Source organism: Haliotis rufescens, unplaced genomic scaffold (genome assembly GCF_023055435.1).
Source record: "Haliotis rufescens isolate VD_foot unplaced genomic scaffold, xgHalRufe1.0.p SCAF_38, whole genome shotgun sequence".
NCBI classification, from domain to species: domain Eukaryota; kingdom Metazoa; phylum Mollusca; class Gastropoda; order Lepetellida; family Haliotidae; genus Haliotis; species Haliotis rufescens.
In genome coordinates, this window is record NW_025964090.1 from 883,521 (window position 1) to 897,499 (window position 13,979).

General features: G+C 40.4%; 1 protein-coding gene across 2 annotated transcripts; it reads right to left on the reverse strand.

Moving 5' to 3' along the window:
* Positions 1-11,928: 11,928 nt before the first annotated feature.
* On the reverse strand, positions 11,929-13,977 carry LOC124144126 (protein TonB-like). 2 transcript variants are annotated; one of them, XM_048381395.1, is made up of 5 exons: positions 13,769-13,977; positions 13,435-13,606; positions 13,152-13,214; positions 12,866-12,944; positions 11,929-12,746 (listed from the first exon to the last, which is right to left on the reverse strand). In XM_048381395.1, exons 1-5 carry the CDS (start codon positions 13,964-13,966, stop codon positions 12,740-12,742), a joined length of 519 nt encoding a protein of 172 aa, XP_048237352.1. In that variant the 5' UTR covers positions 13,967-13,977; the 3' UTR covers positions 11,929-12,739. The 2 variants fall into 2 exon arrangements, with proteins under 2 accessions (XP_048237352.1, XP_048237351.1); XM_048381394.1 differs by lacking the exon at positions 13,769-13,977 and having other exon boundaries at positions 13,435-13,751.
* Between the last annotated feature and the right edge of the window lie 2 nt (positions 13,978-13,979).

Genomic DNA, 13,979 nt, shown 5'->3' on the forward strand with positions numbered 1-13,979 from the left:
CTGGTTTTTTTCCGTAGTTATAACAAGCGATTTCATTGGATTAAAATTGGTTTCTTATGACCCTTTCTTGACGAAATCTGCTACAAGTTTCGTGATTGGTCAATTTTGAGCACGTGACCTCAGGCAGCCAATCAAATTACAGGTGTGATACCAAGCTCGTGTTTGATAAATTTCAGAAGTTGGCGAAAGATTTTTGTTAAATCGTGTTATTCTGAACGTTTTAAGCAGGAAATCACGATATATATTAAAAATATGGAACTTCGTGAATGTATTGTGCTAGGTTATGAGCAGTGACAAAGATTTTTCATGCATATATTTTTGCATTAAACATTGTGTCCGAGGCGAGAATTCAAGGCGACGAAAGCCGAGATGTCATTTGACTTACATTACACGCAATCGCACGAAAAGATGGAAATAATAACTTGGATGTAAGTTTGATTACTTTTAGATATATTTTTGTTGATTTTATTTATTACTTTGTATAATATATTTAAAGATTTGTTTAAAACATCGTATTTTGCTCTTTGACATGTTCGATGTGGACCCGTTTTCGAAATGTGTGTCCGAGAATTTTATTTTCAATAACATCGCTGGAAATAGTGAATAATTTTGTAATTTATCGATAAAAAATGATAAATTGAAATGGAATACATGTACGTATTTCAGACATTGTGAAATGTGATAGATTTAACAAATGAATGATATTACAGGTAGGTCCATAAGAATATATACTATTTTGACGTGACTACGGCTTGGCCGGAAAACTGGCCTATGGTGTCTGGGGACTCGATGCTTCTTGGCCAGAAAACCGGCCTACGGTGTTGAAAGAGATAAACACATATTGATGATTTGAAGTTTTATTTTGAAATTATTCGGGCAAGTGAAAATGAAATCAGGGCAAGTGAAAATGAAATCAGGGCAAGTGAAAATTGTCTTTAAACTTTTTTTAATTTCCACCCCTGTGACATGCCTGATTTTATCAGCATGTCGTTCAATATTTCGATCAGGTTTCCAGTGCCATCGTCTTTTCCTATGGCAGGTTGGGGATGTCTTACCTGGAGGGGTGGTGGCTGGAACATCATCAACAACAGTTTTGTGTACAGTGGTTCATCTGGTAGATGTCATTGCATCTAGACTTTCATTTAATAATAATGTTCATAAATGTATCCAGCCCGGGCAGCCAGTCTGACTCTTCTTTGTTTCGATGACTCTTAATATTTGGACAGCCTCTGTTATAAACAAAACAATAGCAAATAAATGTATATTTCAAAGGAATTTATGATATATTATTTCATAATATTTCCATAATACTGCAACATTTCACCGAAGTGGTAAACGTCTGAGACCAGCATCACTTCAGGCTTTCCTCCCACACTAAGTCTTCATCCCTACCGCCTTGTCTACAACCTTGGCCACAACATCCTCTAGGTCGGATCCTTGGCAAACTGACTGTACGTTCATGACGTCATACTCCTCCTCTCCGATGAGTATACTTTTCCCCAACTTCAAAGGGATTTGAGGGCCACCGAATTCCACAAGGTGGAGCTGATCCAGCAGACAGAATCCAGCACCTGGAGAGCATGTGCCTTCCCATTGATTGGGACAGCTCATCCTCAACCAACTCCACTTTCATTTCCTCTGGGAGCCCCAGGATTCCAATTGACCTCTTGGGGTCAACTTGCTGTACACTCTAGAAATGCCATTGAGCCGGGAATCACATGGGTTCAGCTTTCTCTTAAACCCTGCACAGAAGCATTTGGTTGTTCTCTTCATCCTTTTCATTCCCAATTGACACGATTTCACAGCCAGATTGTTTGGTTTCTTGAATGAAATCTTCTTGGTGTATGTTATTTCCACTGTTTGATGGTTTTCAAATTCTCCTCATGTCTTTCTGATTTGTGCCAGGGGTTTCAACCTGAAGGAAACATCCTTTTAAGATTTTGCATAAAGCTTTAAAACGGGAACGCACTGAAACTATCTAAATTTCCATATGCCTCCACATCTGCAGAAATATGAAGCATAGAATGTTCATTGGAAACGAAAAATTCTGGTTCATAAAGCTCACATCCATTTCTCACAAAGTAGACAAGAAGTTCTGCTGCATAATTGAGATGGTTCTTTGACATTGAAGGGGCGGTCGGGTAGCCTAGTTGTTAAAGCATTCGCTAGTCACGCCAATGACCCGAGTTCAATTCCCAACATGGGTACAATGTTTGAAGCCCATTTCTGGTGTCCCCCGCTGTGATATTACTGGAATATTGGAAAAAGCGGTGTAAAACCATACTCACTCTTTGACAGTGAAGTGCTTGCGAGGATCGCTGAACGTAATATTCCTTGCAAAATAATCCTGCCAGTATAGAGGCAATAAGGTATACTCTTTAGCCTTCCAGTGGTCAACTTCATGTAATCCTCTTGGTTTTTGTGCAAATAAATCTGGAATAAAGCATTTTGTCTCAAGCAATTTCCTACTGACTTTGTGCGGTTGCAAAGCAGACATTCTCACTTCTTTTTAACCTCTTATCCAAATCAAGAGGAGTCATTTCATTACCCCGAGACAAGCTTGGTGCATGTAGTCAATTGGGATTTGGTTCACCATATCCATGGAGATATAGCACGATGGTGCTCTTCCTGTGATTGATTCCTGAATGACTCATCCGTTCGTAGTTACAAATTTTCGATATCTTGATAGGTAATTCTCCCTTCCCAACCACCTTTTTGAGAATTACCCTTATATAAAAAAAAAAAAAGTCTGAAAAGATGCATCCGAGACCGCCTTAATCTTCCCCGCAAGGCACATTTTTACCTTCTCCGCAGGGTCTTAAGGACGTCTCTAGATATTCCCGGCAAATGTCTCCACACCATCTCGGCAAACTACTCCTACTTGCAGCTTGCTGAGAAGTATCCAAGACTTCCTTACAGTACCTACTGAAGTAGTCTCCGATACTTCCTCAGAACTAAACGTCCCCACAACACTTACAAGGAAGTCTCCGAAGCGTCTTCGCAAACCTGTCATGGGTAATTACATATGATTGAACCATCCCGGCAAAGTTCTTAGGAAGTCCCCATAACAAAGAGGTTTCAGAGACATTTTACCTTTCCATCATTTTCAGTAATGCAAAATAGGTGCTTACATCATAGTCTAGTCTTTCAACAGCATCTCAGATTTAGTATTGTGTCTCTGAAACATCCTTGCCAAACCTGTAATGTCAGAAATGAGATAACAGAGATATATAGTACTCTCTTTATTTGGAGTAATAACAGCAATAACAAATAGCCAGAGGTGGACATCATCATCCGAGGTGGTCTTCATCAACAGAAGATATCATCATATGGTAGCCATCATATGAAAGTGGAAGTCATCCTCTTCCTGGGGTCGTCATGGAAGCTGTCCTTCAAGGGGCTGAAATGGGATCAAATGTTATTGTTAATCTATGACATAAACTTTGTCTTCAAATTATAGGCTGTCACGAAGACGCATTCAAACTATTACAAACATGACTTTTTATCCCCCCGGCATATAATGCGGAGGGATTTAGCTATGGGCATGTCCGTCCGTCCGTCCGTCCGTCCATCTGTCTGAATTGTTTCCACAGCAGAACTCGAAAACCGTTAAATAGTTCATCAAACTTTGCATTTATATCACTTAAGTAGTGAAGTTGTGCCTTTTGCTATTTTGGAATTTTTCCAATTTGTTTATTTTCATGAAAGCATGCTAGACATAGGCTCACTATGTGAGTGATGCAGAACTCAAAAACTGTTGAATATTTCTCCATGTTAATTTTCATAGGTTTAAACTACATACTGAAATGGTGCCTTTTGCTATTAAGGTATTATGAGCCTGCAAGACAACAGCTTGCTTCCTCTTAAACATGGCTGCAGTTCCATGCCCACCGTCGGAAGGTTTAAAAAAAACCCTGTCCATGAATCGTTTAAGTTTGCAGCTGTCCCCAACGTTGCCATACTTTCCCATCACATTGGCATACCAAGTGAAAGGCACTGCAAGGTAGGTTCCTTGGGTGAGCAGTTGATATCCGGATGGGAGCTTGTCATCTCCTGAGCTGAACCTGTTAACAATTTCTTTTAGTAAAATCTAAATATTTTTTACATTTGTATACTTATCCTGCATTACTCCTTAATGCATTCACTGCTTACTTTGCTACAAAAAAAACGGGACAGCGTACCGGCGATGGTCCTTGGGTGAAGGCTCCGTTCCGCAATCCCACTTTTACACCACGCCGTCGCTGTCCCTGTGACCTCACGTGACCAAAGGTCAATCTTCACATCACTGCCTGTCGTTTCTGTTTCAATAAACGCAACTCGGGTATCCTGAACCTTAAGAGTCGTTGGCCTTGAAGAGCCTGCCATTCTCTGTATATCCTCATCCAAACTATGTGCCTGGTTTGCTGCCTCAAAGCCATGAATAGGAAATTCATCTTTCCTAAACCTGGGAGGCTTGAATGACGGTGTAAGTGTTAGCCTGGAGAAGTCCTCATCCAAAGATCTAATCATAGGGTCAATTGGAATGGACGTGGGATGTGTCCAAATAGTATCTTTTTTATCTTTTTTATTTATTGTGTACATTGGTTCATCTGGTAGATGTCATTGCATCTAGACTTTCATTTAATAATAATGTTCATAAATGTATCCAGCCCGGGCAGCCAGTCTGACTCTTCTTCCACTGTTGATATGTCCGAAATGTCCGAATTTTCCAGAAGAAATGACTGACACTGACAAGTTCATGAGACATTCTTCATCATCAATTTGTTCTAAAACAAATCCAGTTCTTCAAAATAACCTCCCTTCCTTCCATCTCCTACTGTCATGTTCTCATTTGCATCAACTGGATCTAGTGTCTCAGTGTCTTTACTTCATCTAGACCGCCTCTGTGGTCAAGTGGAAGAGTGTCCGCCCAGAGAGAGGAAGGTCCGGGGTTTGATCCCTGACCGCGTCATACCAAAAGATGTTAAAAGATGGTACTTGTTCTTACCCTGTCTGGCACTCGGCATTAAGGGGCTAAAACAAGGACTGGTCGGCTCGGAGTCAGTATACTGTGTCTGAGTGGGGTATTCATGTTAAACTGCAGCATGGTATCTCAGTGAGCTAGCACTTTAAATCGGCATCAGTCCAGACTAGTACACGCAGCCACACAAACACACACACACACACACGTACATGCACGTCGCTATATAAGTGCAATAATCTTGGACACAACGTTAAAACCCATTTCACCTCACCTCACCTCTTTCGAAACTATTTTTTTCGCTGTAAATGTTTCACGTTTCTTTACATTTTGTGAACAGTCATACTTGCCTGATATCTCTGATTAAATAAATTAGAAGGAATAGCCATATTTTAGTTTTTAACAGATTCCAAAATACACCATGAGCTTTTTTTGTTGACTTAAATTTAGGATTAAATTATGCATTGTCTGTCGAACAGAGTTGAGTTATAACACGTATTGTACTGTATGAATAACGAGGTGATTCAGACGTCTACACCAGGCTCTTCATAGTGTACTGCTTGGAATATTCACCTCACCTTTACTTCATCTTCAACCTGTTTTCCAAGATCATAGTTTCCAATGCTCTGCCACAGACAGTACAGATCCCAAGTAAATGTCTCTGTAATCAAAACCATGTTTTTTTTTCAGAGAAGAGCCTTTAAGATTCTTTCTTTTCTGCCTCCGTCTCTGTCAGGGGCATAGCAAAACCACAATTTGATCTGTGGATCAACCACAATATCGAGAAATATATTAAGAATTAGGATTGAAGCTATACTTACTAATGATAACGTCCTTTTGTGGCATATATTTGAAGGCCCTCTTTCCAGATGTCCCTTTCCAACTGATTTGTTTTTTCCAGTATTTTGGCTGACATCATTAACAACAACTGGTTTAGCAGTCTATTGTTTTCCAATAGTGTTTGTGGTGTTTGTTTCGATGACTCTTAATATTTGGACAGCCTCTGTTATAAACAAAAAAATAGCAAATAAATGTATATTTCAAAGGAATTTATGATATATTATTTAATAATATTTCCATAATACTGGAACATTTCACCGAAGTGGTAAACGTCTGAGACCAGCATCACTTCAGGCTTTCCTCCCACACTAAGCTGACATGCTATGACATGAATACACAATGCCATTTAGAAAATGGTCAAATGTAACAAATGTTATATTTGGGATAACACTTTCTTGGTAAAGTACAGATTCTTGTACTTTTTGGGGGGTGAGTCCCGTCCGGGATTCGAACCCACACCTGCCAGGGAGAGGCACCTAATCGCCAGCACACAAAGTCAGCGATCTAACCCACTCAGCCACCGAGGCTTCCCCAAAATGAAAGTCCGACAACTGGTAGTCTAGATCACGTACTTTGAGTACCCCTCTGACAAGTGTAAATTGGCACGGCTCCCATGACCGAAAGCTATGAATACACAATGCCATTTAGAAAGTGGTCAAATGTAACAAATGTTATATTTGGGATAACACTTTCTTGGTAAAGTGCAGATTCTTGTACTTTTGGGGGGTGAGTCCCGTCCGGGATTCGAACCCACACCTGCCAGGGAGAGGCACCTAATCGGAATATTGTTATAAGTTGCATTAAACCCTTCTAACTCACTCACTCATTCTTGTCATATACTTTAACTGAATATAGCAGTGAATAAAATTGATAAATTTCTTACCTCTGCTGGTACTAACAGATGTCATTGAACCTATGGTTCTAGATGGAAAAGTAGTTTGGGGTCCGGTTGGTGTACTATTGAAGTCTGGCATTCTCTCCAGGACAATGGGCTATGTGAAGCTATTCCCCCAGAGGTTGAAGGTGTCACCAGTCTGGTTCTAGATGTTGATAGCCCAGGAGATGACAATCTTCTGTCTGTAGTGGACATTTTGGGGCTTGAGTTTGAAGTATCATGCTCCCTTTGATGCGCTGATTTCCTTGGAGATCCTCGTTGAACCAGGGGTTCAATATTAACCTCAGTCGGAACAGGTGGTGTCAGCAGCCTCCTAACCGTGCCATTCTTTACCATAACTTTGTTCTTCTTGCTATGAATATGGGGATGTCTTTCATCTTCATACTCATTGGCCCTTTAGTAGGTGACCTAAACAAACAATTATCAAATTGAAACCAATTTTCAGCAAGACGCTTTGGCACAAACTGCTGAATGGACAAAATATGTCTTTCCAATCATGTAAAATACTATGCTACAGATGAAACTAAAAATGAGAATCACATAGACATAAAACCAGAAACTGAGAATTATTTACAGCATATTAAATTTTCTGTAAAGTTACTGTCAAAAAAGATAAATATGGATATAAAATTCATAATACCTTCTTTTCCTTGTCTATCTGTCCCTCTTCCTCCATCTCTGTGTCCAAGTTTGATGTCTCCTCAGCTAGTCACTGGATTAGGTGGTAAAATATGTGCCGTAGATGTAGTTGATGCAGGTGTCTGATACATAGGCGTAAGCTTAGGCGTGGGCGCAGGATACAATTGTGTCATAGACTGCTGCCACATTGATTGTAGAATATTTTGCATCCAATTAGTGTTTGGAATTGGCATAGGCGCCTGCGCTTGCATCTGCTGCGCTGGATATGTTGGTACAGCGCTTAGCTGATCGTGCGCTGCTTGCGTAATATCGTACGCTGATAGCCCTGGGGGTGATGTCATTGTTGATGCGCTTGGGTAGTAGGCCTTGGCTGAGCTCGGCGCAGGCATATGAGGCGCAATGCTCAATGGTGTAGACTTGAGTCTGGCTTGGGTTGGCGCTACCCCCAACAACGCATCTTGAGGTGCTGGCGCACTGTCTGTAGACGTAACAGATGTAGAATTTTCAAAAGACTGCAAATTAGGTCCAATTATAATACGCCCAACATTCTCCGGGAGAGAGGATTCCGGCGGCAGTAAAGGCCGACCTATTATCCCTCAAAGATAAAGGTTGCGTCGTAATGATCGAATCCTGTCCCTCGCTCATTCGCGATAAAGACATTTTCCTTTTCTCACTACGTGATTGCTGCAAAATACGTTTGTGAGTAACCTGCCTATACCAGTCAGGGTGGTCTCTTTGGGATGTGGATTTTCAATTCTTACTACAGGGCCCGGTTTTTCGCGTGCATGGGCAAAGTCACTAAAGTCACTGAAGCGCGTGTAAAAGGACTTTGAATATCCTGTGTATTGGTGTCACTTCACCATTAGCGCTTGGGTGAATCCCGGCCTTCATTACCACCAGGAGACTCGTTGAGGTGGCCGCGGTCCGTGCGTTTAGCGGGTGAATGCGGAAACATGAGAACACGTGTGTGTACTTGAATGTGTGATTTGCACGTGTTGCATTTTCAGGAGTTTGTTTGAAGTTTAGTGGTTTATCTATTCATCATAGCACACACTGAATGGTCTATGATTCAAAATGACATTCAGTAGATGTTGAGAGTTCACATTACGTGTGTGGGCATTTCTTATAAAAAATTAGCAGCTGAATAGTTCATCCACGTCATGGAACAGTTCAGGCATATAACATTTTGATCGTTTATTTAAGGATGTTAGTAATAAAAGTATACGGAAGAAATCCGTAGGCCTGTTGTTTTGTTTCTTTGCTTTATGAAATATGTAGTCCCACCAAATATATATGTTCATTCTGTAGATGTTTTCATTAGTCCGACAGCTCCATTGTTAGTGAGCACGAACTGTGATAATTATGAGATACATCACCAGTCACAAATAGAGGCGTGTGTTTGTAGCAAGTTCAATTGCGCGTGTTGTGCCTACAATGTTGCAAAAGCTAAAATTTACACTATAGCAATTGCAAGGATAATAACATCAAGTATCAAAATAAGGAATTAAACATAATCTTATTTAATGACAAGACAGAGGGTTTACGTACGTGTCCGTTTCCGTCAGGTCGGAATTTGCTTTATGCAAATATTTTAACCCGGGCATAAATTCCATTGGTTGGTCAGTCGACACCAGCAGGATTCATGTTTTTGTTTTGTATATATTTGCTTCCACAGCATCACCCACTCCCACCCAGCCAAAACCCTCCCCCCTAGATATCATTTTAGGTTTTCTTAATTTACATTTTTTTGGGTCGCACTTCTTAATTATTCCTTACGCCTTTTTTTTCCCCCTATTTAGTTAAAGTGCTTCCCCGTGTGCGAGATACGCTAAATGTTATTTATTACATGCGGAAAGCGCACGTTAAATCCCCGAATATGAATGAATGAAACGAGTCTACGGATTTGGGATGTCCGTCTCATATTTATCTTCATCATAATGCATTTCTTAATGTCAGGTAAATCTTTACATTGGTACCATGATTTGAATCTTTTTCGTCCGAACTTGCATATGGTACTGCTGCTATCGCGATAACATGAGAAATGGGGACGCACCTTTTCGAATTTCTCTCGTGGCCGGCTTGAAGCGAAGCTATGCTTGGCCCATGAGTTAATCTAATTAGCCAACGCTTTCCCGCCAATAAACAGTGCTTGTTAAACAAGACAAGCAGCACTCGATTGTATTTTATGCACATGCGCAGTAGACATTTTCACCTTTTTTCTGCAAGTCCAGAAGGAGTTTGTCATCCAAACATATTCGTGACAACTCCGGACAGTGTGATTTCCGGACAGTCGAATTGTCAGGTTACGGAATGGGCGAGTGTTGACGAATGTCAATATATGAATACATGACGCCCCTAAAACTTGTTGACTGGCACAACAACGTGAATGACTGATTATTAATCCAATATGTCTCCGAGGAAACGCGAAAATCAGTTTTTTTTAACAAAAGTCCTCCGACAAAAATCATCTCCTGCGTAAAAATATAATCAAACACATATAAATACACATATAAATACTCGTCTTTCCGGCGAACCGTAGCGGATTGTCCTGTTTTCATTTAGAAATTTCAGCATCATATATGCCTTGATTATTTTTCATGACATATTTTATAAGTTTTAGGACATCATACGATTTCTATCAAGAATACCAGCACTTGCACACGTGTGGTGTGGCGTCACACCGAAATTGTAAATACTCAGAAGATGTCTTGTTATCTTTTTGCCTTGAGGTTGTTCATGTCATTAGCGAGAAAACTATGAATGTTTCTTCAGCGTCCGAAAACACATATTTGACTTTTGCCATTTTACATTTCTTGCTGTGAATGTTGTCCTAGCTGCACGAAATTGCTATAAAAAAATGCAATGAAATGTTCTGGGGGCATAATACATCCATGAATACAATATAATAAATGTGTGTAAAAATGGGACCATGTAAACTTAACGTTTAGCATGTTGTGATGGGCTTGATACATCAAAGGTTTCGTTTGGTTTGTTTTACCCCGCACTCAGCAATAATCCAGCTATATGATGGCGGTCTGTAAATAATCGAGTCTGGAGCAGACAATCCAGTGATTTACATCATGAACATCGATCCACGTAATTGGGAGTAAGTGAGTTGAGTGTGGTTTTACACCGTTTTAAGCACTAATTCAGCAATGTCACGGCAGGGGACACCAAAAAATGGGCTTCACACATTGTACCCATGTCGGGAATTGAACCCAGGTCTTCGGCGTGACGAGCGAACGCTTTAACCATTAGGCTACCCGACCGCTCCTCCGCGCAATTGGCATCGACAAGCATAGGTTGCTGAACAACTATTCTACAATGTAGACACAATTTTATGGATAGCAACTTCTTTAAAAAGCGATGTTTCGGTATAGATCCTTATACCATAGTCAAGCAAGACTGATTGGGGGACATGTATAGTACGTGGAGGATTAACAGTAGAAACAATTGCTTCAATGAGTGGGATAACACAGGTCGGTGTTGACATAAAGGGATAATACTGTCACAACACGATGGATAGAGAAGTGGAAGCCAATGAAGCCAATTAAACAGGATTAGTGATAATTCATAGTAGGTGGATTGGATGAAATAGCCTTGATCAGTGTTGATGCTTGTGGCGGCGAATGTGTTTCCTTTTAGTGAAATCATGGAAGTTGTTGGAGAGGATTTGGACGATGTCCCAGTTGTGTTTAGGACAGACGTATTCTACCCCGGATCTGTCATAACAGCTGGTTAACTTGGTTTTTCAAATTCACGTGAACAAAATGTTCTCTACACACTGTGCGCGCATGTTTACATGTATGTTTTATCGTTTCTACCATTAATTATTGGAAATATTGCACTGCGTTTTAATGACAATAATTGACTCTCGGCCTTCTTTATGACGAGGTGACTTATTTGTTGTATACCACCGAACAGCTGGGGGACTGCGGACTGTAAATACTCGAGTCTGAACCAGACAATCCAGTGACATCACTTTCACGGGGCTGGTGCACTGTCGTGGGAAAAATTGATATATAAAAAAACTGTGTATTTATTTTTTTGTTTTTTTAAATGTTACGAAAACGATGTTACACAGGTATGGAATGAATTACTATATAACGTTGTCCGGAACGGGAATAGACACGTTTTGTACTATTGAGCCGTTGCGTATATACACATAAGGACATGGGATTTTTTTCTACAGCAACTGTCAGTAACATGTTTAAGCCTGCCAATCACATCTAGTAGTGTTGCAAACAACCTTGATGTGAAGTATGAATGGTCGAGCATATTTCGACACAAGTCGGATGTTACAGCAACTTGAGAGGGGTGAAGTTTAAAAAGACGGAACCGGAAATGATACGTACCACGGGTATAGCGTGTAGGTTCCCCACAACACGCCGTGCCTTTGATCTCGATACACAATAGGGGCGGTCGGGTAGCCTAGTGGTTAAAGCGTTCGCTCGTCACGCCGAAGACCCGGGTTCGATTCCCGACATGGGTACAATGTGTGAAGCCCATTTCTGGTGTCCCCCGCCGTGATATTGCTGGAATATTGCTAAAAGCGGCGTAAAACCTCACTCACTCACTCACTCACTCACTCGATACACAATATATTTGCTAATTCCTGGTGTCAATTATCATACCACAGAAAGAAATGCGGGTTCTCTCATATATTTAGCTGTAATTAACATACCAATACCTTCTGAAATTCAGAATAATTCGGTAACAGGGATATTTTGCCTACGCGTGGTCAAATGGAATATGCCATTATCCCCGTTTGTCAATGGAATCAAGACAAGAGGCAATATATTTTAACGTGGACGGGTAAGTTATGGAGAAGTCACGTGCTGTATTGCGTGACAATCACAGTGGATAATAAAATATACAGAGTTTCCTGTGTATAACAAGTGTGTATGCCGATTGAGGAATTTGCATAATATATAATTTAGAAAATCACTGACATGTGGATAATTGTTTCACCCAAGATGGTGTGATTAAGAACGTGTTTTTGTATGAATTAGAATCCCCGCAACACGTACCAATAGTTTAAACATATTTTATTCAACTAAGATTGGGTTTTACAAGCACTAGCTAATGTAAATAGCGCTCCCTCCAACAAACGCCACACTCAGCAATATTCCAGCTATATGACGGCGCAATACGGGACACGATAACTTGCATCAACCAATTCCGTTCGTCGCTTTTTGCGTTATTTATTTACTCAATTTATATGTACAAAAACTCTAAAACTCCAAAAAGCATCGACTGCCCAGCTGAAGAATCCTTGGTGTCTCCAGTGTGGTGATAAATGTCGCTTATAAATATCTTCTTTATGTCTGCCACATCTGGATACCTGTATCCAGATGCATGTTGTTGGAGGTAAGACACGTCTAGAGTTGTCCCCGTTCCCGCTGTCAGCACCTTTAATTAAATTATATAAAACAAATAATAACAAATGTTTCTGAATTACGTTAGATATGCATAACATTAACATTTTCATTTTTCGCATACAATGTAAATAAATGAAATTTGAACCTTACCTCTGCAACAAACGGGATTGTCCGTCCTTTTTCCGTTGGCACCGCCAACCGCACGTATGACCCGGCACACAACGTTTCTCTGAAAAATACAAAAATCTTAGCATGGTTGCAAAATGTCATTTGTCTTGGCTTACACGGGGCTGTTGCAGCTTGCTAGTTTACCGTTTCTGTATATAAAGGGTTTTTTTACCTTGGAATACGTTGTTGTACGTTGGCAGTCAAGTTTTTAACAATCTTCTAAAGTACAACTTTATATACTCAGGATTATGCTATAAATGATACATACTTGCTTGACTTTGCGCGCGATTCAGTTCCGCTTTTCTTTTTTTGTGTCTCTTCTGACCTCGCACTGAAATGTAAATATATGTTATCAGTATATACAAGCCTTGCTGGACAACGGTATAAGGATCTATCCTGAAACGACGTAAACAGTAAACAAGGAATTGTTGTTACCCATAAGTTCGTCAAATTTTGTTTAGAGGTTCGGCCAAAACTTATAAAAATGTATATATAGTAGATCTGAAAAGATACTGAATAAACATGATAAATACTTTGATCTTTGACCATACCCGTGTGACGGAACATCCTTTTTTGATCGAGTGATTCTAGGCCTTGGGACAGTACTTGGAAAGGGACTGTGGGTGGGATTTTGCACGGGGCTTGGCACAGGGCTTGGCACAGGTCTTGGGAGCGGACTTGGAAGCGGACTAAAATGATGCTCAGGACTTGTTGGGACTCGTTCTGTATTAAAGATAAAAACGATTATTCGATTGTGTGTCTGCAGTTTCTGCCTCATCAAAGTTACCTCAGCAATAGTCCAGCTATAAGAAGATGGTCTGTCGACCACCCGATCCCTTATGGCGACCATGAGTCGCTGAAACATGGGTAAAAGTATTTACGTACCCAATTCATCATTCCTAGGGGACAGTGCAGGGGTTGGAGGCAGGTCATCTGAACTGCAAAATAGGAAGAGAACATAAGTACATATATATGTGCATATATATATATACAAAATGGTGTAATGATGCAATGAAAAACCAATATATCAACTACTCGACTTCTGACGCGGTATCTGACGTATCGGTGGAATCCGATACACATCTTACGGCCCGGC